Raw genomic sequence first — 24,074 nt, forward strand, 5'->3', positions numbered from 1 at the left:
ACAGAAATGAGAGAGGAAAAGAGAAAGGAAGGGAATGAAAAAGGAATGAGCTAGTTGTTGTCACAGTGAACTTACAGTGAGTGAGGTTGTGATCAATTTTTCTCATATATTGTAGGCTTTTGTGAAGTTACTTCCTTGCATCACAATTAGGGCAAGAAAAATCAGAAGAGCATGAAAAGACTGAGCTTGAATATGTAGAGTAATTATTTTGCAAAAAATTATAGACTCTAGAAAGAAATGAGAATGCATTGAGGAAAATTATATTTAGTCATCTGTGCAATATTTAAATGTGTATATGAATACACTTGTATCTTACAAATGATACTTCACACACTCAAATCTGATTCCTAATGGCTTCCCAGATCTTACTTTCTGAGAATTTCTTTGAATACTACATGACTTTAGGGTTAGTCATTTCTTTCTAGAATTGATGGTCATTTAGATAAAACTGGATGCAGTGAAAATACAATCATGAACCTATAAATGTAAAGTTTAGTGTATTTTTTCCATTCAACTGACAAATATGAAGCAAAGCAGAATTAAAATAGAGGTGAGACAACATGAAAACAAGTATAAACACTCTTAGAAAACAAGACATAAAATTCTTCCTCCCACCAAAAAGACCCATTTCCTTTGTCTAGAATGAGAAAAGTGGATATTTTTTTTTGTTAGAAAGCTTTCTTTCCAAAGCCAATGAAAGCTAGCTATTCCTGGTGAGATGGCACCCTGAAGAATAATTTCTATGTTATTTTACCTTGGGTAAGATTACCATGTATTTATCCAAAATATAATTCTAGATCTTTTTTAAAAAATTGGTTTAATGTCACTAACATATTAGAACTTTTTGTAATAAAGCAAACTAGCTTCTGTAATAGAGGTAAGCCTCCCTAAGTCACATAAAAGCTTCAGAGAACAAAATCAATTCCTCAAAAGGCAACTGGGCTTCCAGAATGCTTAGCTTTACCCTGGAGGATCATTACTTCCTGCTCTATAGCTGCCCATCTATCTGCTCTGCAGAGTTTTGAGTAGTCATATTTCCCAGGTCATGTGAGCCAACTCTACATGAAAGGACTGTCTACTCTCTCTTTCATCTGTCCATTTGAAGCATCTGCTCTTTCTCTGCAGAAACTGCTCAGCAGAAATCCCTGGAGTCAGCTGTGTGCATATCTTGGTGCTAAATGGTTAGACATGGGAGCTAGTACTAGCTTCTCTCTTGTGCTCGAGTCTCCCTAAGGCTGGGGAAGTTCTTATTTTCTATACTACGGCAAGAGTTTGGCTGTGGCCATAATAAGTTGAATATTTTACTCTTTAAAATTACACACAGGTTATTATGAAACTTACATGATTAAGCATCATACAAATAAACAACAAAAGAATTATGAGCATTTTTAGCTAATTGTAGCTCCAATTGTAGTAGCATATGGATTTAGAGCTATATTTATATCTCAGAAAAACAGAATTTAGTATTAAAAGGACAAAAGCTTATACATGCAAAATATTGTGTATGTGTAAAATATCCTGTATATTTTTTAGAAATAGTATCTTTCACACACACACACACACACACACACACACACACACACACACAGAGAGAGAGAGAGAGAGAGAGAGAGAGAGAGAGAGAGAGAGAGAGAGAGAGAGAGAGAAAGAGAGAGAGAGAGTCCATTCCTTTATTATGTGAGGCATGTACTCCTTCCCCTTTTTAATATATGTTGAAATTTAGAGTCATATTACCAATTTATTAATCAAGGTGCCTTGCAACTTCCAAACCCCTGACCATATGTATGTATATCACTGTCTTTGTAAATTATCTCCAGCTAAAATAAGTTCTGACAGTTTTTACCATTTAGTTATACTTATTCCAACCTTTATTGATTTTCAAGTCTTTATTAAGCCCATATTTATATCAAACAAATAGAATAAGCAAAATAAAAAAAACATCAAAAGTTGGTTGCTTAATGGGTTAACAAATTAATATTTTTGATACTGTGATATTTGCAAACTACATTCAGAGAAACAGCACCAGAGCCAAAGAGTTCACAACTGAATTTAGGACTCATGAAAATTTCTTGAATCTCTCTCATTTTATAGTTCTATGACCTCCATGTTCTCATTGAAATTTTTTTTAAAAAAATCAATTTTTTTACTTACTGTGATATTTTCAAGTCTTCTGTTTTTACTGTAATTGAATGAAATGCAATTGGTACTGTGAAGTGTTACCACTCCTACTCCTATAATGTGAGCTCACTCTTCATCTCTCTCCCTGTCTGTGTCTTTATTTTAGTTTATAGGTGACTAGGTAGTTTAAGGAAATATTAATATGAATATTCCTAATCCAGACAAGATTAGGATCAATCAAGCAGTACAATACAGTTATAACTATATTAATAACTAGGGAGATCATGCATTTATATGAATATTTTTCCATTCTGAAAACAAAAAATCAAACACGCCCCTCTCCCCTTCCCCACCTGCAAACTGAGTTATCCAAAAGGTAGCTGCAATATAAAACTTTGGTTTCTGTAGTAATATCTACTTATGATTTTGTCTTGCTTCCTTAAGAATCAGAGTAGCACATTTTTGTCATTTATTCATTTTGTTGGTTAAATTTCAAGGAGACAGTTAAGTTTACAAGGCTTGGCAGATCTCAAGTATTAAATGTCCTGTTCCTTATCTTAAATGTTTCTGCTGGAAGCTATTGTACTTGTTCTGAGTCAATAGAAACTCCATTTCAGAATTTTTTCTTATTTTTATGCAGATGATTATAACCTTTAAATAGGAACATAAAGTACAAGAACATAGTTTGATCATTTTCTGGAAATTACTTTAATATGAATGGATAAACAAAAGTGGATTTTTTGATTACATATAAAATGGCACAGACTTCAATAACCTTCTTATCTCAGTAAGACATTTATTAAGGATTAGCAGTTTAAAAGGGCTTGGGAGTACTGCACCTGTAAGGCTTTGTGAAGGGCAAGTTATCAACAGATATGCTCTGCATCTCTTTCTTTTGACCACAGATTAATTTTGAGTAGAAACATTTCACTTTTCTTTAATATTTTCTATTTATGGAAATTTGACCTCTTTGAAACTATAACCAGTCCAACAGCAATGAACACATTTAGAATTACATATAATGAAACAAAGTGCCCTGCTGAGCATATGGCCATGCAGGTAGAAAGCCCTGGGTTAATACACTCCTTGAAGGTGCTGGATGGCATTTATGTTGTTTGAACATTTTTCTATTACTGGGAAAATGGTTCTCAAGAGCCACTTTGGATGATGTCTTCAGAATCCTGAATTTATGCCTAGGAATCATGATGTTCTTTATACTAGCCATATTTATTTACTTGGTTTTGTACAAATTCTGTGCTGTATTTGCCCATCCAAATAAAATAGAGTTGGCTGGGCTAGTTGCTGTGAGAGGTAATCATCATAGGTTTCTCAGGGTAGAGTCCATGGCTCCTGGAGCACAATGTACCTTCCAGTTCCTGAGATACCTATGCACTTCCTAGGAGTGCAATGCTTTGTTTTTCCGTGTGTTTCCTTAGTAGTCAAGGAGGCATGGAAACTCAAAAGGACAATTGGTCACATGTATTAATCTTATGTATCCAGTGTAACTTACAAACTTCACATATCCTAGTAATTACAACTCTATTGATCCTGGCAATTGCTGTTTTCTTCCATTTCTTATAAAGCAATAGAAAGCTTGATTGCTATTAATAAAATTGCTGCAGTCTAAGTTTTGCTGGGGACCCTTCACATGATCTGATTTAATTTTGTTCCAGTAAGTAAGTAAATACAGGTGAATACATGAATGTATGACTTGACTACTAAATAGCATCAGCCACATTTTTTTTCCAGGGTGTACAAAGCTTTCGCTTTGTTTATATTTGCTGTTACAACTCAACTTTCCATCACTGGCAAAATTACTGTTGGGCTTCAAAGAGTTAATCATTTGAGTAAATGAAGAGGAACTATAGATAAATCTCATTGATGTCAAATATTTGTTAGTGACATTTGCCCTAAGCAGGACATGAGAAAGGGGTTAAATACAATAACCTTTTATTTTAATGATAATAATTTTCACATAATTCAAGGAGCAGCCAGTCCAGTGATGGTATATTTAGAAGAGATTTGCATTGATTAAAAAATGCTGTGATTATGTAGCCTAACACTGATAATATTCAGTAAGATGATTAAGAATCTTTATCATATCTTTGTGATAAAATGAAGTTTCCCCCCTTAACTTATCTCTATATGCCAGTAATCAAATGATAAATATTCTTCCTGCAATCTAGGATTTTATCCAACTTCCCTATTGATAAGCTGGGTCCCAGACTGTTTACTCATTAGTCTCCCTGGCTTAAAAGTAGATATTAAATATTCATTAACTAGTCTCACAGTCATGCTTCCATTTCTTATGGTAAATATTTCCTTTCAGGCAAATTGACTAATTGCAAATATCACATCAAGAACGAGGACTGAATCTTCCTTTCTACTAGCCAACATGATACTTCCTACTTTTAAACTGATTTTATTTATCATTTAATGTGAACATTTTACACAGATAGAAGCCAATGTCCACACAGGATTTCTTTCCTCTATCATTTACTATTGTTCTTTCCTTAATTTTTATGAAAAAATAACTTAACACTGGATAGCAGGCATTTTTTTTTCAGGTTACTAAAGTGGGTGATAGCTAATCTCATATTTGTGATTTATAGCCACGCTTTTCTCTCTTGGCAGTTATTTCCTGTCAGCAGAGCATTGCCACCTAGATCTCACTAGAACTCTAATAGGAATTTAATATTCAGCCTTATAAATGACCATTGGAAATTATCTCTGACATGGGAAAAAGATCTTTATCTCTCATCATTTGAGCTCTTAAGAAATAACTATTGTGATATATATTTCACAAGATGTTAAAAAGTTCTGATAATAGGATAGCATATAAAACCATTAATGCAATGTTTCAGATGCTCTAATTGCTTAGTAGTGAATAAGACATTTAACACTATTAACTTCAATCATGGAATCAAATTTTCATACTAAGGATATTTTGAGTGACTTGATAAATTGGTCGATATTTGCCTCAATTTTGGACATGCTTATGGGATGCATGATGTAAATAGAACCAAATTTAACATGTTGACAATAATTATTAACTGCTAAAACTGAAGATTATGGGACTGAAAAAATTACAAAAGATTAACACCACAGAAGATATCTGGAACTACTGAATTTCACTTTATCTGAGACATGTGAAAACATTTTAAAGGAAGTTTAAAATACCAGAATTATTTGTTGAAAGAGACAGAATCTAAATCCTACTCATTTGTAGGAAAATATGTACTATGAAATTCAAATTTTGGTGAAATCACCTAAAGGATAGCATTATTAATTTATTATTATTGTTTAATCTTATAGGAGTACACAATAGACATAATTTTTGCCCAAACCTGGTTTGACAGCCGTTTAAAGTTCAATAGCACCATGAAAGTGCTTATGCTTAACAGCAATATGGTGGGAAAAATTTGGATTCCTGATACTTTCTTCAGGAACTCAAGAAAGTCTGATGCACATTGGATAACAACGCCTAATCGCCTGCTGCGGATTTGGAGTGATGGAAGGGTCCTCTACACTCTACGGTAATATCGATTGTAGTCTACAGTTACTTTGTCAGCTAACTTCTTCTCACCAGCTGAGCAGGATACAGGGACCCCTCTTATTTGCTAAAATCTACAATGGGGAACTATTTGGTGACACATTTTCATAAGCAGAGTTACTCTTAAGTGAAAGGTCTAAAGAAAGCTCTTGGAATTTCTGTTTGGAAGCAGAAAAGGTTTCAGGTAGTAGTTTAGTATTCATTCATTTAGTTTTTTGATCTTGTTTTAAGTTCTTTTTATTTTATATGCATATTACTTCTGTTTGCATTTTATTGATGAAGGGTTTCTTTGTGTAGCCTTAGCTGCCCTAAAACTCAGGAAGTGGATCAGGGCTGGCTTTGAACTCAGAGATCCACCTGATTTTGTCTCCTCAGTGCTGGGATTAATGGTGCATGGTGAGCATCACCACTGTCCAGCCTTGCTTGCATATTTCCCACATTCATACCTGATATAAGCCCAAAGAAGCACTTAAATCTCCTAGCACTAGATTTATAGAGGGTCATGAGCCACTATGTGGGTACTGGGAACACAAATAGGAGCTTTGCAAGATCAGCAAGTGTGCTTAGCTGTTGAGTCATCTTTCCAGCCTTGGCTTACATTGCTGAATGCATAGTGAAAATCACTATCATATTTTCTCTCTTTGGAATTTAATATTATTCTGATTTTTAGCACTGTGGTAAAATATGACCAAGAAATAATTGATGTCTGAGTTCAAATCTACTCAATTTATTCCCATCAACATATATGCTCATTAAAAAATAATTTCTTTATTTTTACTGTTTTAATTTTACTTTTGAGATTATAATTTAGTTACATTTTTCTTTTCCTTGTCCTCCCTCCAAATTCTCTCATAGATTGCTCTTTACACTCCTTCATTGGTCCTTTTATGACTGTTATTACATCCATACATGTATAAATATGTATATACATGTTATGTGCATGTGCATGCAAATATATATTCCTAAATATGACTTTCTCAGTCCATATAGTGTGTTACTTTTATGTATCTTTTCACGGCTGACCCATTGACCCTGGAGAGCCAATGGGTACACTGTCCCTTAAGAAGACCCCTGACAGAAAATAGATATGCTCTTCCAAAGAAAGACCACCTCTCTTGCTCCCAAAGTTCCTCAGTTTTCTGCAGTAATTTGAGGCTTCAAAGGATTTTTACTTGACATGTTCCTTGATGATGCCTTTGAAGATTACCATGTAAAATTTAGAGAAAAAATTCATACATAATTTTGTGTGAATTATATGATATATTCTTTCATATTCTTACAAATATATTTACATATATGTATTCATGAAGTTCCAAAAGGTATTTTAATGTAAATGTGGAGCTTGAAACATACAGAGCAGTAGAATAGCTACTTAGTTGGCTTAGGAAAAAAATGTTAGAATATCATACTCAGTATTGAATGATTTAATATTTATTATTAAACTTTAAGTTAATCTTAGTATTCTATTATGCCATAGTCTATAACAGGAGGTCCAAATGCTGTTTTAAAACATAAGTGGGGATTCTTAAAGTATTTCCTTTTATGTAATACCTTTTTCTGTTTAAATAGATTAACGATTAACGCAGAATGCTATCTTCAACTTCATAATTTTCCTATGGATGAGCATTCCTGTCCACTGGAATTTTCAAGCTGTAAGTGAAAAAAAATTGATAATTCTACAAAGTTTAGCTTCAATATACTTTATTAATATACAAAATGAATTAAAGTAGTATTAGAAATATGATGAATATTTTTCAACTTTTTAGTAAAACTAAAAATAAGAATAACGCATTTGTTGATTGATTTTAAATAAAAAAATAGAAAAAATGTGTTGTGAATATATATGTATATATAATTTTCACACATTTCAACTTTATTTCAGTGCCTTTAACTTTTTCCACTATGACTTTATTGAAAATAGATTTTTTAACAAAAATAGAATTTTTATACATACAACCTATTCTGCTCACAATTTCTTCTCCCCCAATCCCTCCAAAATGCCTTTCCTTTTACCTTTCCCCTTTTGAGTTTACACCCTTTCTGTTTTCCTGTAGAAAACAAACAGATACTGAAGAATAACCTAATAAGATAAAACAAACCAAACAAACCGACATATAAAAAAAAGAAAAAGAAGAACAAAGCAAACAAACCAAAAAACAAAACAAAACAAATAAAAAAACCATTGCTTATTCTTATCTTGGGTAAGCAAAGGGGCTGTGAATCTTGTTTTGCATTCAAATGTTTTTACAAAACCAGAAATAAAAAAATGTTTTAATTATTTTAATATTCCTGATGCAAAACTTAACTTTATTAAATTGTCTTTTAAACTATGTTTAAAATGGGCTGAGTGAAAAGAATTTGCTGTGTGAATAGTAAATGTTAGAGAAGGTTGTAATAAGCTCGAAAAGCCAAGGTACACATTGTTCATTTAATTTAGGAAAAGTAGGTGAAATGTAGTTGAATGGTTAGCTTTCAATAACTTGAAAATAAAAACTAATCTCCTCTTTTCTTACAATGTGTTATTTACAATGTTTTATTGAACTATTAATTACATTCAATAATTATTAATATATTTATCTGCATACATACTTTCCAAAAATACTTGTTTTGGTAATAATCAAGTGTTAGTAATATGTGATCATTTTGAGAGTACCATAGCTTATATTGGTAGGATATTAGTGTTCTTTCCCCTTTTACAAATCACGAGTTTTGTTAAGAGTCTCAGGCACTTGCTACTGGACCTTGAGGTAGCTATTCCCAAGTTTTACCCAATTTTGTTTCTCATTTACCTCTTAAACCCTTTTGAATTCAGCAATAATTTCTTGAAATACATTAGTAAGTTTGCCAAGCTACAACATAATTCTACGCGAATCAGCTCAGATCTCAGTTCTTTGCTTTCCAAACTTTATTTCAGGGTGATAAAATTCACGTTCCATACAAGATATGATTAATCATGACACAATTTATAGCTTAATATTAATTGCAGTCATTGTTCTTTCTTAAAGTTTCACTTCTTAACTCTGGGAATGATCTTCACTTGACTTTGATTGCTATTACTTGGGACCACTACATATTATATGGACAATTTGGTGTCAATGACACAAAAACTTATTAGTTATCAGCATTTTTCAGGTTGATCACACAAGTCCAGGAGGGAAATTCAAATTTTCACTTCTGGTACATTACAACATATAGAAGATTATTTTATAGCCTCAGTATATCAGTCAGGGTCATAATTCTGGTTTGTCACGTGATACTGTATGAATATAGGGTATACTTTCTGTACCTATAATGAATCAGAGTAAGCAACACACAATGTGATGAGAGAGGCAAATGAAAAAATGAGAGTAAAAACTCTTAAATAGGCCTTCAAAAATGACTCATTTTATTGCTTTAATGACAGAAAGTGCCACAAAATAATGCATTTATTTGAAAATATTTATAGTGATTAGTGTATATGAACTCTGTGATATGAATACCAATTCTTGTGTAGAAAGAATTAAAAATTTTTTCATGAAATATTTTCAAATATTATAAATAATTAAAAATAGGAAAACACTTTAGCCACAAGAATTTGTATAAGAATTTATTACCAGAAAGGTAGACTTGCAATCAACTTAGATTTGAGGATTTTTAAAAATATGCTGACGTCATGTGTGGGTTTGATAGTATTTCAGGAAAAATGTCTAGTAGAAAATAGAAATTACCAGGCTATGCACATGAGTTTCTGAGATGCTTTTCCAATTCCAGACCAATGATCTATGAGAAAAACTGCAATGCATGAAGAACAACCATAGGACAACATCAACAGGGCTCCCTCATTCTGAAATTAATGGTGCTAAAAGAAATCAAATCATACTTGTAATTATCATAACTGCTGTACACACACACGCGCGCACACACACGCGCGCGCACACATACACACACACACACACACACACACACACACACACACACGTCAGTTAGCACTGTCTATATTTGACAAATCTTGTAACACTAAATGAGAGAAGAATTTCCAATAGTCATTGTTTGAATGATGTTGCTATTGCAATGGTAACTTGTTTGAGTTTTGCTACACTACATATATTTTGTTACAATTTTCTCTCCAGATGGATACCCTAAAAATGAAATTGAGTACAAGTGGAAAAAGCCCTCTGTGGAAGTAGCTGATCCCAAGTACTGGAGATTATATCAGTTTGCCTTTGTAGGGTTACGAAATTCTACTGAAATCTCTCACACAATCTCTGGTAAGGAGGAAATAGAAGTCAAATGAATAATACTAGCAGTACTGGTCATTGTCACTAAGGCTTATAAAATAGAATCTACATTTTATATGCTTTTCTCATTTTAAAACATATCTATTTTTTATAGGTGATTATATTATCATGACTATTTTTTTTGACCTGAGCAGACGGATGGGCTATTTCACGATTCAGACGTACATTCCGTGTATTCTAACAGTTGTTCTTTCCTGGGTGTCTTTTTGGATCAATAAAGATGCAGTACCTGCTAGAACATCCCTGGGTAAGTCTATACTACTATGTCATAAGAACTTAAGATTAATAAATAAAACTTTAATGATTCCTAGGTTTGAAATAGCTCCTAGACTACAATGAGGTATTATACCAAATTGAAAGGACTTTAAAAACATAAAAAAGAAAAAAACAAAACAGAAAACCATGCAGTGAGAAGTTTGAATTTAGAAAACTCATACTTTTTTTTTCCTGCAAAGAGAACTTTAAAATATATGAGAATTAACACATGAAAAGCAGAGAAGGAAAAATAGCTAAATCTCATTATATCAATATGCTAATTGCTTTATAATAAAAATGGGTTTGTTTTTAGCAGAATTCCTAAAAGGGTAACATTCATTTACTGGTGAATCCTGAAATCAAAAATCAGTTCTCATCTGTTCCACGAGAAAGATATCTGGAAGGAACATGATGCTTCCTGGCTTCTGTGCCAGTGATTAATTTGTTACTCAGAGTTTCCTGTACAATAATGAAAAAGAATATTTTCTATTCATACCTTTATAAAATAGATTATTCTCTCCCTGTAAGAGTGTTGTAGTGAACATGCTCTCTAGGAAAATAAAGGATGTACCTTATATGTGATTATAAAGGAGAGAGAATCTATTGTCCTTGTAGCAATATACCAGAAAAACTTATTATTTAATTTACTCGTTTACAGCATGAAGATTAAATTTCAATACAATTAAAATGGTATCCAAATTATAAAGTTAAGTTGGTTTTATTTTATGTTGTAAATAGATTTTCCTGTAATTTCTATGAGAGCTGTTATATAAGTTCATCTAGTAAACATGGTAAAATGCAAATCACATAAATATGTCAGTAGTAGAACATGAAGATTCAAGTTTCAGAAAAAAATTAGGGGAGTCTTATCAAAGGTACAGACAAAGTGAGTGGAAAATCTATAAATCCAAATTTTATTTATTACTTAAAATATTTTATGTTCCTAGTTAAATTACTTAAGGAATGAATTGTATGATAATAAAATTATAACTTAGTTACTGGGTACGTTGATAGCACTGATCTACTGGCATAAGAAAAGTGATTAAGACATTGTTCTTGAGATCATATAGCAAAAAAGAGAAAAGTCAGAAGGTGGACCTAACTTTGGTTTAGTTATGAAAATCTACCACATGCATACCATTTTTATTTCTAACACTAATTATCCATGAAATAAAATGTTGTGCATTTCAGAGAAATATTATGAAATGCTTCAGTAGGCACATGAGAGAGGTGCCGGCTGCTTGCCCCGTACTAAAGATGTTTCTGTAGCCCTTTCTGCTGATTCTTTTTAAATTAAAGATCTTGCCATTCTATTTGTATTTACAACTCAATTTATTTAGCATTATATTTAGTACGTTTAAGACAGTTAAACAGCCCACCTATAGATCTTTGATTGGTAAAATAATGAGGAGAATAAGGTAGGCAGGAGCTGTAGAGGTGACTTGGTGGTTAAGAGCACATGTTGCTCTGGCAGAAGACCCAGGACTGGTTTCCAGCACCTTTATAATGACTCACAACCATCTGTAACTACAGTTTCAGGAAATCTGATCCTGTCTTGTGGCTTCTTCTTCCATTGTGTGTGTGTGTGTGTGTGTGTGTGTGTGTGTGTGTGTGTGTGTGTGTATATATATACACATACACATACATCATATACATATATATCATATACATATATATATACATATATATCATATACATATATATATATATATGGTGTAAAATGCACCAACAAACATACAAGCAAAATAGCCATATACAAAAGTGCTTAGAAAACTATGTTTATAGACAACCAAGAATGTTTTAGTCACAAAGAATATAGAGGTTCTTCTCATGTATGTGTGTCCCAAAACTAATAGAAGAGAGAAGACTGATATGTAAAAAGGAGATAGGGAAATGAGTCCAAAGATGGACCAATGGTCTTGGCTCTGATATTTTTATGATTACTCACACTGAATTCTTGGAAGTAAAAATTCATTGTGCCTTTGAAATATAAAATTCACATAATTCTGGATGGATCCGCCCATTTGGAGTTTTAAATAATAAGTCCAAATTACCATATTAAAAATATTGTGCTAGTACATTCATTTAGATGATTTTCACTGGGTAAAACAAAACAAAAGAAAAGAAAAGACTTCAATAACTTCAAGTAAGTTGAAAAGTGCTTGTTTTTTATTGTACAACCAGAAGTTGTGGTTCATTTTGGTATGTCTAGTGTGGTGAGAAGTAAGCAGGGTCAATGAGTTTTCCACTATTATGTGGGTAGATTTCTGGATTCTTCTCATACTTTAAGGTGGCTATACTGGCTTCTGAATTTTGTATCACAGTAAACCTAAGAATACAGAAAAAGAAGTAGGGCATTTTCACCAGCTTCTTCTTCTAGACATTAATTTCTGGCTTAGATCTTATTCCGTGGTCACACTCTGCAGCAGAGAAGTTAGACAATGAGAATATTTTTCAGAAAACCAACCATCAACTAAAAATGGTTATTTTTTTAACTATGGAGGAAGGGAAGACTGAATATTAGGAGCCAACCTGCAATCCATAGTAATTTAAATCATTACAATTTCCTACACAAAGAACACAGTGAATGTAATGTAGCCATGGTTACTAGTAATTCTTTCTGGCAATCATATCCTTTTGTTTCTTTTGTTTATTTTAGCTGACAATATTGTCAAATTAGACAAAAGAATGTAAATGCTCTGTTAAATTACTTTTAATCATCTATTCCCCCCTTTCTTCACAGGTATCACTACAGTTTTGACTATGACAACCCTCAGTACAATTGCTAGAAAATCATTACCTAAGGTTTCTTACGTGACAGCAATGGATCTCTTTGTCTCTGTGTGTTTCATTTTTGTGTTCGCAGCACTCATGGAGTATGGAACATTGCATTATTTTACTAGTAACAATAAGGGAAAAACCACCAGAGACAGGAAGCTGAAAAACAAGACTTCGGTATGTTTTATTTTTGGTTTTTTTATATTGATATGATGATAATTTCACACAGGAGGGAGCATTGTATAAAAATCCCTCTTCATTTTTTCAACTACTATTTTCCTCCCTTACTAGTTTACAATTTCTCCTTCAACTATTCTTGTTACATGTACCAACATATTTGTATGTGATATGTGTGCAGATGTGCATATAGCACTGTGTCCACTTACTGTTATTAAAATGCAAATTTGCCCAGGATCACAAATTATGTGGGAGTCTGTTCCTGGAGGCAACTGATACTCTATTTCTCAGCAACAACTAATCCCCTGTAGCAATTCATCTAAGTGAGACCTTGTAGAATTTCTCCAGCCTGCAACTGGTATTGTCATAATGGTCTTGTTCAGAAAAGTAGGCTGCTGAGAATTCATAGGTGTGTTTACTTGCCCTGTCTATGAAATAAGGTCTCTCAACAGGAATCCACTGTCTGTTACAGTGTTATACTCCCTTTTCCATGACTGTTACTTAGCATCAAGGTTAGGAATTGTACTGAAGATGTATCTCTTGAGATTGGCCATCCCATAGTCAATAATTATCTGCATGTTCACTAGTTGTGTAATTATATGCTTGTCTTGAAAAATGAAGCTTCTTTGATGAACAGTGACAACTACACTTATCTGTGGATATTACAGGTATTTTGAAAATGGTTAACAATTGTATTGAATTAGGAAACTGGCAGTAGTATGATTTACTGTCAAGCTTATGAGCACTTCAGTGACTGGTAGGAGGCTACGTTTATAAAACTATCATAAATTCCCTCCTTTTGAGCTTGCATTAAGTTAGACAACTGTTAGTTACATCTGAGCAAAGAGTACTTCTCTTTCACCAATGTTGATAACTTAACAGTACCTCATTTTAGTTAGAGATGCTTTTCAGAACATCCATGGGATGGCCTTGTTATATAAAAGGGATGTTTGAGAACCTATGATAAAAGATGAATAGAATTAAGGCAGAACTAGATTACCAATAATTTCCCAATCAGAAAATCTTGTTTTTACTTTTCTTTACTAGATATTCTTTACAAAATAACTTTTAAAGATATATTTATATAGCATCCAGTCTTGATTTTAATATCCGTCACTACCCTTACTCAATTTTGCCTCCCAAGGCAGCAATCTTACCTCCTTGAAGAAAATATTTTTATCCCAACTTCATCTTATTTTTTTAACTATTTGCTTTTAAGTGCTTAGTCTTATCAGTCCTGATTATATGCATGTGTGCATTAGATCATTTTGTGGGTCCTGGGCAACCTTCCAATGGTCATACTTCTAAAGAAAAATGATGCTTTTTCTTCAAGCAAATACACTCAATAGTTCCCCATCTGACTAGTGGCTGTGGAAACCACAACCTGTTTCTAGCTATAATTTTTAGCTATATTGATTCGATATATGCAGTCACAGATGCTGTTAATCTTTGTGTGGAAAAGCCATTTCCAGAGGACAGCATTTCACCATCCACTTCTTCTTACAATCCTTTTTTTCTGTTTCCTAAAATGTTCCCTGAAGCTTGGTAGGATTGATAGTATTGATGTAGATGTTCTGTCCGTTATTGGGCACTCACAGTAATTTCTAACACTTTAAAGAGTCTCACCCTGAGACAAAAAGCTTCTGTGACAAAAGTTGAGACCAGCACAAACATGAGTACATTTAATATAAATATAAGGGCTTATAAGGCAGTTTGAGAATGTGACCATTTAGAAGAATGACATCAATAAGTTATACTCTATAGCCCAAGACAGCCATAGCCATGAGCTTTGATCAGGTTTTCAGTACCCATCCCGTGAATCAGGCTTCAAATCTAGTCAGGAAAGCAGCTGGCTAACCCAGAAATAGAATTTTATTATTGTGCCAGTGTACAGATCCTGTCTAGCAGGTAAGTATTGTGGCATTCATGGACTAGAGTTAGATAACACCATTGATGTCCTTTCTTCCCCAGCAGCCTGTATCACACCTTGTCGTGCTATGAAAGCAGGTAGCAGGTAGAGTTTCTTGTCAGCTCAGGATTGATTTCTCTGGGATCTCAACCAAGTATGTGGTTTCTCCAGCAATAGAATCTAATTATACGAACAAACATGAGAAAGGCAAAAGAATTTATTGTTTAAGTTTGTATTTAGGTGTTTCTGACCTCAGGGAGGTAACCTGTTCCTTTAACTAAAGCTTTCATTTAATAATCCATCTCTGTTTGTAGTAGTACTATTCACTAATGTGGAGCATTTCTGTTCAAATTCCCTTTTAAAAGATTAAATCTTAAATTAGCTTACAAATGAATGTGGTTTTATGATGCTTCATTCTACATCCTTAATTTTAGTAAATACATCCTCTTCCCCAAAATCTCCAGTCCTTGTTTTAGTTCCTGGTCGCTCCATTGCTGTGAAAAGATAACCTCATCAAAACAATTTTTATGAAAGAAGGCATTAATTGAGGGGTGTTTTAGGGTTTTGGAAGGTTAGTCTATGACCATCACTGCACAAACCAGACAGGTATGGCAATGAAACAGTAGCTAAGAGCTTTACAACATGAACCACAGGAGGGTGTAGGGAGAGAGAGAGACAGAGAGAGAGAGAGAGAGAGAGAGAGAGAGAGAGAGAGAGAGAGAGCGAGAGAGCACCTTACATGGCTTTTGAAAACACAAGCCAACTTTCAATGACAGACCTCCTCCTACATGGTCACACCTGCTAATCCTTCCTATCAATTCACAACTGAGAAGCAAGCTTCAAGTCTACAAGGGTATGCTGTTCATTCCTTTTCAACACACCTCAATCCCCTATTTCCACTTAAACCTTTATTCTCCCTCTGTTACCTCATATCCTATGTGTTATATTATCTTCTCTTACTGTATTGTTACTTAAACTGTAAGATCATTGTTTCTCAATATGGTCTCATGATTTCTCATGGGCCCTCCTGTCTCCTGTCCTGATTACTTCACCACCTGCTTTCCTGATTCTGTCCCAGGAATTCCTCTTCTCTGTGTTCATTTCATATATAAACTACAACCCCCCCTTTCCACACATGAATCTCCCTCATCAAAAGTTCTCTTCATGTTTCCTAATCTCCACATGTGCTACATATTAAGCATACAGAAGCAAATAATTGACAAAGAATATATAACATTTGTCCATTTGGGGCCTAATTCACTTCACTATGTACAGCTTTTCCAGTTCCATTAAATTTCTGCAAATTTCATTCCTTGTTATACTTTAGAACTGAGTAGTATTCCATTGTATTTATGTACATTTTCATTTGTCAGTTGATAGACATCTGGGTTGATTCCATTTCCCATTTATTGTAAACAAAGCAGCAATCAACATGAATGTACAAGTACCTTTTTAATAAGCAAAAAAATACTTTGAGTATATGTGCAGGAGTAGTTTATACTATGTAGATATATTTTTAGTTTTTGAGAAACCTACATATTGTTTTTCAGGGTAGCTGAGCTATATTATACTCCCATAAGTAATGTATAATACTGGCAAACTAAATCTAAGATTATATTAAAGACCAATCATCAAGGCCAGTACAGCTTAATTCTAGAGATGCATACATGATTCAACATATGAAATCCATAACTGTTATTTATTCATACTAGACGGAAAGACAGAAGTCATGTGATCATCTTGTTAGGTACATACAAATTCCTTTTACAAAATTAATTTATCATTTCTACTTGGTAAAAGTTTCAGAGAATATATATATATCACATATAACTAACTTTCTTCTAAACAAAGAAAAATTCAGAGTACTTCCACTAACATAAAAAAGACACAAGTTCTGGCCATTTCTATTCAATTACTGCATGATTCTTTTATACTACATTATTTTATATAGGTATTGAAAGTTATTTAAGACACATTTTGAATATAGCTGTGTTTTATTACACCTGTTATTTCAGCAGTTGGGCAGTAGAGGAGGGGTACTCTCATGTGTGCTGGGCTATAAAATAAGGCCTTGTGCCAGGGCAACAGATCAAACATTAATAACATAAAAGATTTCTCTTTGATTTCTATTTCACAATACGTTCATATTTTCAACAATGAACGGTAAACGGAATTAACTTACTTTTAGAAAGTAAGGTCACTGTTAAGGTTAAAACCCAGCAGTAGCAGAAAGTCATAGCTGTTACATTCTTTCTTGTTTCTGTAGATTTGTAGAGGTTCACTCCACGTTCCCAATCACAGTGACTAAATTATAGACTGTATCATTTGATGCTAAAATTGATTTTAATGATTCTAATACATGTAACAACTTGATGATTGACAGTAATTTCATTTTATAAAAGCAATTATAACAACCTGAATCCAAATTCTAACTTTCATTGTGGGTTCCAGGAAGTAATTTGAGCATTTTACATGATTTCATTTACACTTGAAATACCAAACAAGCACAGGTTCTGTGATTTTTCACAAGGACATCTTTGCTGATGTTGGATCGTAGACTAAATACACAGGACTTTGGAAAAGCCGCAGCTCCAACTTTCTGCTCTTCATCTTAACATTTCCTCTGTTCAAAGTACTTATGAAAAGTAGGCTTTTACTTCACCAAAATTGACAAAGTGACAGTATATTACTGATTCCAGTAAAAACTCTCAGAGCAGATTATGTCGAAACTCAAATAAAGACATTGTAAAACATCTATTCTTGACAAGCAGTTTGTAGCTCTGTGGTAATGTGTGCACCATGAGATTCATTGGATCAAAGTACTTATTTTATATTTGGGGACTTAATGTTTTGGATCTATTTTCTTATTTTTTATATTATTTGATTTATAAATTTGGACATAATATTAATTATATTTTAAATCATCTATTGTTTTTTTTCAAAAGGTAGAACCTAGTAGAATTTGCTTTTAGGTCTTGTGATATTTAAAGAAAGAAAATATTGCTAGCTATAAATATAAAAGGACTTGGTTTAATCCAGAAGTCTGTGATCATCATAATCTCAGTTCATCTTTAAAGATGTTAATAATATGATAGCCTGACCAAATGGATAAAATATCAAAGAACAATGATTTCAACTTAAATAACCACTGCTAGATTTAAAATAAATATCATTACCATTGTGAATATGGGTTATGTATGAGTATGCTTTTCCACGCACGAGAGGATGTGTGAAGAGCTCTGAACATAACACTGTGGTATAAGTTTCCTCTGCTGTATTTACTGTGTTTATTTTATTTGCTTTTTGAAACTTTTATTAGAAGTTCTTTGAATAAAAATAATTTAACCCACAGGTAATATGTGAGTTTTACAATTTCTTTCTACAGATATGTAATGCAGGAGGGAGACATATCACTAACCAATGCACACCTTCTGTGGCAGAACAGCTCCTCAGTGTATCACCAGGACATAAAGTATTGAACAAAGCTCCTGGGCTGATCAGGTTGACTGGGCAGAGCTGAAGCCTAAGAATGGAAAGCTTAAAATTATGATGTTATTTTAATCAGCCTATCACAATGTATTAAGAACTACTACAGTCTAGACATCATTTTACTGTAGTTATTTAAGAATAGCAATCTTGTGTTTAGTCTCATAAATTTAGCAACAACTTCAGGGAATGAAATATTAAAAATGAAAAAGAAATAACAAGGAGATGACACTCTAGAAGGACTAATGTCAAATAGCTCACCATTGATATTTTATAATTGACTGGAGCATGTAAAATATTTTATAGACATTCAATACAATATTGTCTATCTTTCATGCTGACTGAGCTTAATATTTTATTAGCTCTTACAGTGCTAAATGAAAATTTGAAAAACAAGGACCCACCATCAAATTTGTATTCCTGCCTGACTTGTATTCAGCCATGTAGACTTGTTAATATGTTAGACAGAATCCACTGATGTGCAGAAGAGAGGCTTTTCTCCATTTTACCTCACATATTCCATTAAATCCATTGTGGAATCTACATTTTCCAATTCTTCCAACCAGACAGTGCAGCGTAGACCCAGTACTGTAGCATCTACACTAGCACTGATTTGCTTATTTTCAATTAGTGCTCTCCCTTCTTTCTACTTCTTTCTCTTTCTGTAAAGGACTACACTTTCATTAAGATGCCAAAATGACTGAATGGTCTATACCTCAGTATTTTCCATCTCAACTCTTTATGATAGGAAATCTAGAATGTGCCATATCTATATACAATATGTGAATATAATGTATATATGAAGAGGTAATATCTATACAATGTATTTAAGTACATAAATAATATTAATATATACATAAATACTATATGCTACTAATACATATATAGCAATATAATAAGTAAAGAATAATAATATGTAGTTTAGTTAAGATATCTCCTACTTTTCACATTAAATATTTGATTTTATTTTTCTTTTCCTCTTCCTTTCTATTTCCCATTTCTTTCTTTTTCCCCTTTAATCTTTTTTTTTTACTTTCTCATTTCTGGTTTTCTTTTCTTTTTGTTTTGACTCTGCATATCTGTGATAGCAGAAGATATCTAAGTCCCATTCAATATGTGGGTTTTGTTCCTTAATAATGCTTAATATCACATGATTTGCATGTAATGTGTCAAAAAAACCCTTAGAAGTCATTTAACTAGTGAATCAGGACTCTTATGAATGAGATGAAGACTGTAGACAGGAAGTATCTATAAACCTGCCATCAGGGATGATGAACATTTTATGTGACGCTTGAATATTCATAGGTTATCACAAACCTTATAAGCCAGACTGACTACAATACTGTACAATTTTAGGCTTTTAATTTTGCTAAAGTATAAAATGATAGATATTTGTATCAATGTAAAGGCAATTTGGAGACAAAATAAATCAATTGTGTGCTCTGCTCACTAGGGTATTTAGAGATATGTATAGACAACCTTGCCAGACAAGTATGATATCTAGAGGTCTAGCCTTACAAATACCAGGCAGAGTGATGCTCTCTTGCCAAGAAGTTTTGCACCTTTACATTCCTCAAATCCTAATGGAAGACACTGTCACAAATAAAAACTTGCAGTTTCTCATAAGTATTAGCAACCAAGATTGACCTTTAACCCCCTCCACACATATGTCATCTTTCCACAGAAAGTAGACTATGCTTCGGAGGACTCTGGGTCTCTACATTGTTGTCTTTCCTCTATGATATCAGTTCCTATTTTCATTAGTACATTACTTCTTTAGCTACTGTAATAGTCTCCATATTTATCACCTTATGTAGTCAACGAAGGACACACATTATACATGCACATTCATTTGTATACACATGTTAACTAATGTGTATACTATGCACACATATACATAAAACAGCAATTATAAATAATTTGTAAATTCAAAGTACTCAAACAGGCTATTAGAAAATAAGCAGTAAGAACAGCAATTTCTAAAACATTTTCAAAGGCATAAATACCAATAAGGTAAAGGTTGTCTTTAAAAGGCTATGAGCACTCTTATCCCTGAAACAGGGAAGTTCCCCAATCTGGGGCTACATGAGCTATGCCTTGCATCTGTGGGCTGCTTGAGACACCATGCGAAGTGGTCTGTGAAGTATAGATTTAATAGGCACATCGTGCTAAAAAGAAGGTTATGTGAATGTGGGTCACACAGCACTCAGAAAAATTTCCTTTCATTTCAAGTGGAAAGAATTCGCTTGTAAGGTCTTTAAAAAATACGTCTCCTATTCTAGGTTTGGCAGATAAAGTTTTGAGAGACACTGTAGCACTGTTGAAGTACTTGCCTGTAGAATAAATCACAGTTTTTGGAAGAATAAATTTGGGAGAAAAAATAAAATAGAGGAAAAAAAAAACATGTACCAAGTTGAGGCTTGAAGATTGGAATGAGGGAAGACTAGTTTATGCCCCGAGATATGACATCTAATGCAGTCACTGTTAGATACTAATTAGGTGGATTCCAACTGATAAGAGCTGAACAAAATTCAAAAGGAAAAATCTCCACAGCATTGTTGAACTCCATGTTTCACATGTGGCTGCTATACGGGGTAGAGTTGATGGAAGGTAAATTGTAGCTCCATTGTACACTACTGCTTACAACACAGGAGTTTTCTGGACAAAATTACCCATGTTGAAGATAGACAAGTAGTTTGTGGAACACTTGTGCATTTCTAGTGTCATGTTAAGATTATAGTTTTTGTCCTTTCAGCCCTGGTGTGTCACAGAATGGCATAGTGGCATCTATATACAATAATGACAATTGAAGATAAGTATGTAGTGTGTATTCCTAAATTTCAAAAGAGGTGAGACCTAAATCTCATGACTATGGTAACAGCTCATGAAACAATGTACTACTGAAAAGAACTGCCAGTAAGAACTGGCATCTCAAGGGAAGATAATGTGGGGAAGGGCCTCCCAACTCTTCAGATCACAGACTCCTTTCCAATCAGCACATGTCTGCATGAATAAACATTCAGATAGCCTTCTGAGGATGTAATGAAATAACAAACACTTGTGTCAATCTTTAATCTAACAAATCATAAAAGATATTTTTTTCTTAGGAAATGGTGTTTAGCAAAGCTCACAGGAGGTATTTTGTGATATTGGTGATATGAAAAATATAACAACTACAAAAAAAGACAGCTTAAATAACTACAAAATGTCAGTGGATGGCGGGATAAGATCACTTAATGTCAATTGCAACATTAGTTAGATCACGTGAATTCACATGCATCTAGGTCCCACTTATAGTTAGCTTTCTATTTTTTGTGTACCTAATAGCATACATTCATATTACTATTGTTCTCAGGCTAAATAAATAAATTAATCATTGAATATGACTTACAAAACATCTAAATTTGCATTAATAGTTGTACTTAAAGCAAATGAATAAACAGAACATCAATGTATATGTGAAGAATGGATGTCTCTGCCTAACACTCCTGATCACAGATTTCAAAATTACAACTTATCAAAATGTTGGCTTTATTCTAGTGAATAATCCATTTACTTCTAATATTTCATATCAAATTTCAAAGCAACAATGTCAGAAAATCTAAAAGTACTTATTTTATATGAAAGATAACTTTTATACACTCTTTTTTCATATATATATGTGTATATATATATATGAATATATTCATATAAATAAGTATATAGGAATAGATGTATTTACCCATGTATTAGCACTTTGAATATTGTTTAACTTTATGTCTTAAATTTTAAACTCATATTTATGACCAATTCTGATGCTACTTTGTTTCTATTCACCTCTAAATTTTAATATGTTTTATAATGTAAGCAAGAGTCAAATTTATGGTCCAACTTTTTATTTATCATTTTTCTTTTATCCTTATGAATTTAATTCTTTTTCTAAAAGCTTCATTTATCATCTTTAATTACATGTATGACTGTGCATGTATATATGCATATGTGTACAGGGGCTCTTAGAATCCAATAGATGGCACGTACCACCCATAGGTAAAGTTACAGGTGTCTCTGAACCATACATAGTGAGAGCTAGTATTCCCAACCAGGTTCTCAGCAAAAGAAGCGGGCTATATATGGACTTAAACAGTGAGATATTTTCCCAGCCTCTTTTTTATTCCTTATTATGGAAATGTCTCTTTTCTCCTCTAAACATCCTCATTAAGATATTTACCTTCTTCCGAGTTAGTGTATGTTGCCTGGTTGGTGGCTCAATACCCTGTTTTTTGATTGGGTTGTTTGTTTTTTATGGAGTGGGGGAGGCCTGGCAGGGGCTGGGGTGCGGGTGAGAGTGGGGACATCCTCTTGGAGACAGAGAGGAGGAGGAATAGAATGAAGAACTGTTGTAGGGTGGGATGGGAGAGAGATAATGACTGGCCTGTAAAATAATAAAAGTAATAAAAACAAACAAGCAAAGTAAATCAAAACTAAAAACCTTGTAAACAGAAGATTCAGCCTTTGCATAAAGGTATTATTAAAAAATGATATGTATCTTTTTCTTGAGAAGTTAATATATGCTTATGTTTTGATCATGTAGATGCCCATTCACTCATCTCCAATTGATCCTATGCCTTCTGACCAGTTATATTTATGTGTTTTTTTCATATTCCCTGAGTACACTTAGTGCTACTATCATGTACATGAGTATAAGACCATCTGCTGGATTACATGCCCAAGGATGATGGACTCTCCTTCCCTTATCAGTCATTGATTACCAATACCTTCTCAGTTAGGAATGAGACCTCATGATATCCTCCCCAATTTATCCTGGGATTGGATGAATTGGCAGGCTTTATCTAACACAGGTCTTATGCATTAATTCATATGTACTATGGTTCTTGTTTCAACCGCCCTGTTATATCTGATAAAATTGTTGCAGTATGGACATCCACTACCTTTGGCTCTTTAAAATCTTTCATCCTTCATTTCCACATTATCTCTGAACTTTACATCATGTAGGATGTCATGTCTCACACATATATTTATATTATATAATGAATATATACATAATCATTCTTATTTTCTGCCCTTTAAAGTTTTCTGAGTGTCTGCAAAAAGATGCATCTCTAATGAAGATTGAAATGTCCCATTAATGTACTGATTTTGATTCTTAGGTATCATACAGTCCAGATATTCTTTTTATGATCTTTTACTTTCTGTTATATTTTTAATTAGCTTACAAAGTAGTGGGTCTTTTTTAAGAGTCTTTATCCAACTTACATTTCCTTTAACCCACTCCCTGACCTCTCCTTTCTCTGCGTCTTTTCTCTTAGGCCCCATCCCAGCATTCATTCTGGCTTACAAATTTAGTCCCCAATTTTGTCTCAACCCTTTAATTTATACCACAGGTTTTCTACTATCACCGTCTTATAAACATTCCTTGTAAGCCAAGATCATAGATTTTGATGTAGCTTTCTTACACACAGTTCATATTGTTAAGGCCTTACCTCCTTGTCCACCATCTCCATCACTCCCACTACCCAGAATC

General features: G+C 33.3%; 1 protein-coding gene across 1 annotated transcript in view; it reads left to right on the forward strand.

The window, feature by feature from the left end:
• Gabrg1 (gamma-aminobutyric acid type A receptor subunit gamma1) overlaps positions 1–24,074 on the forward strand; it is an 83,177-nt gene that overhangs the window by 56,750 nt on the left and 2,353 nt on the right. The window contains exons 4-8 of the mRNA XM_052198698.1: positions 5,434–5,654; positions 7,241–7,323; positions 9,781–9,918; positions 10,043–10,195; positions 12,947–13,158. Coding sequence (XP_052054658.1) covers positions 5,434–5,654; positions 7,241–7,323; positions 9,781–9,918; positions 10,043–10,195; positions 12,947–13,158 — 807 coding nt within the window. The remainder of the gene's footprint in view (positions 1–5,433; positions 5,655–7,240; positions 7,324–9,780; positions 9,919–10,042; positions 10,196–12,946; positions 13,159–24,074) is intronic.

The sequence above is a fragment of the Apodemus sylvaticus genome, chromosome 11, assembly GCF_947179515.1.
Source record: "Apodemus sylvaticus chromosome 11, mApoSyl1.1, whole genome shotgun sequence".
Lineage (NCBI taxonomy): Eukaryota > Metazoa > Chordata > Mammalia > Rodentia > Muridae > Apodemus > Apodemus sylvaticus.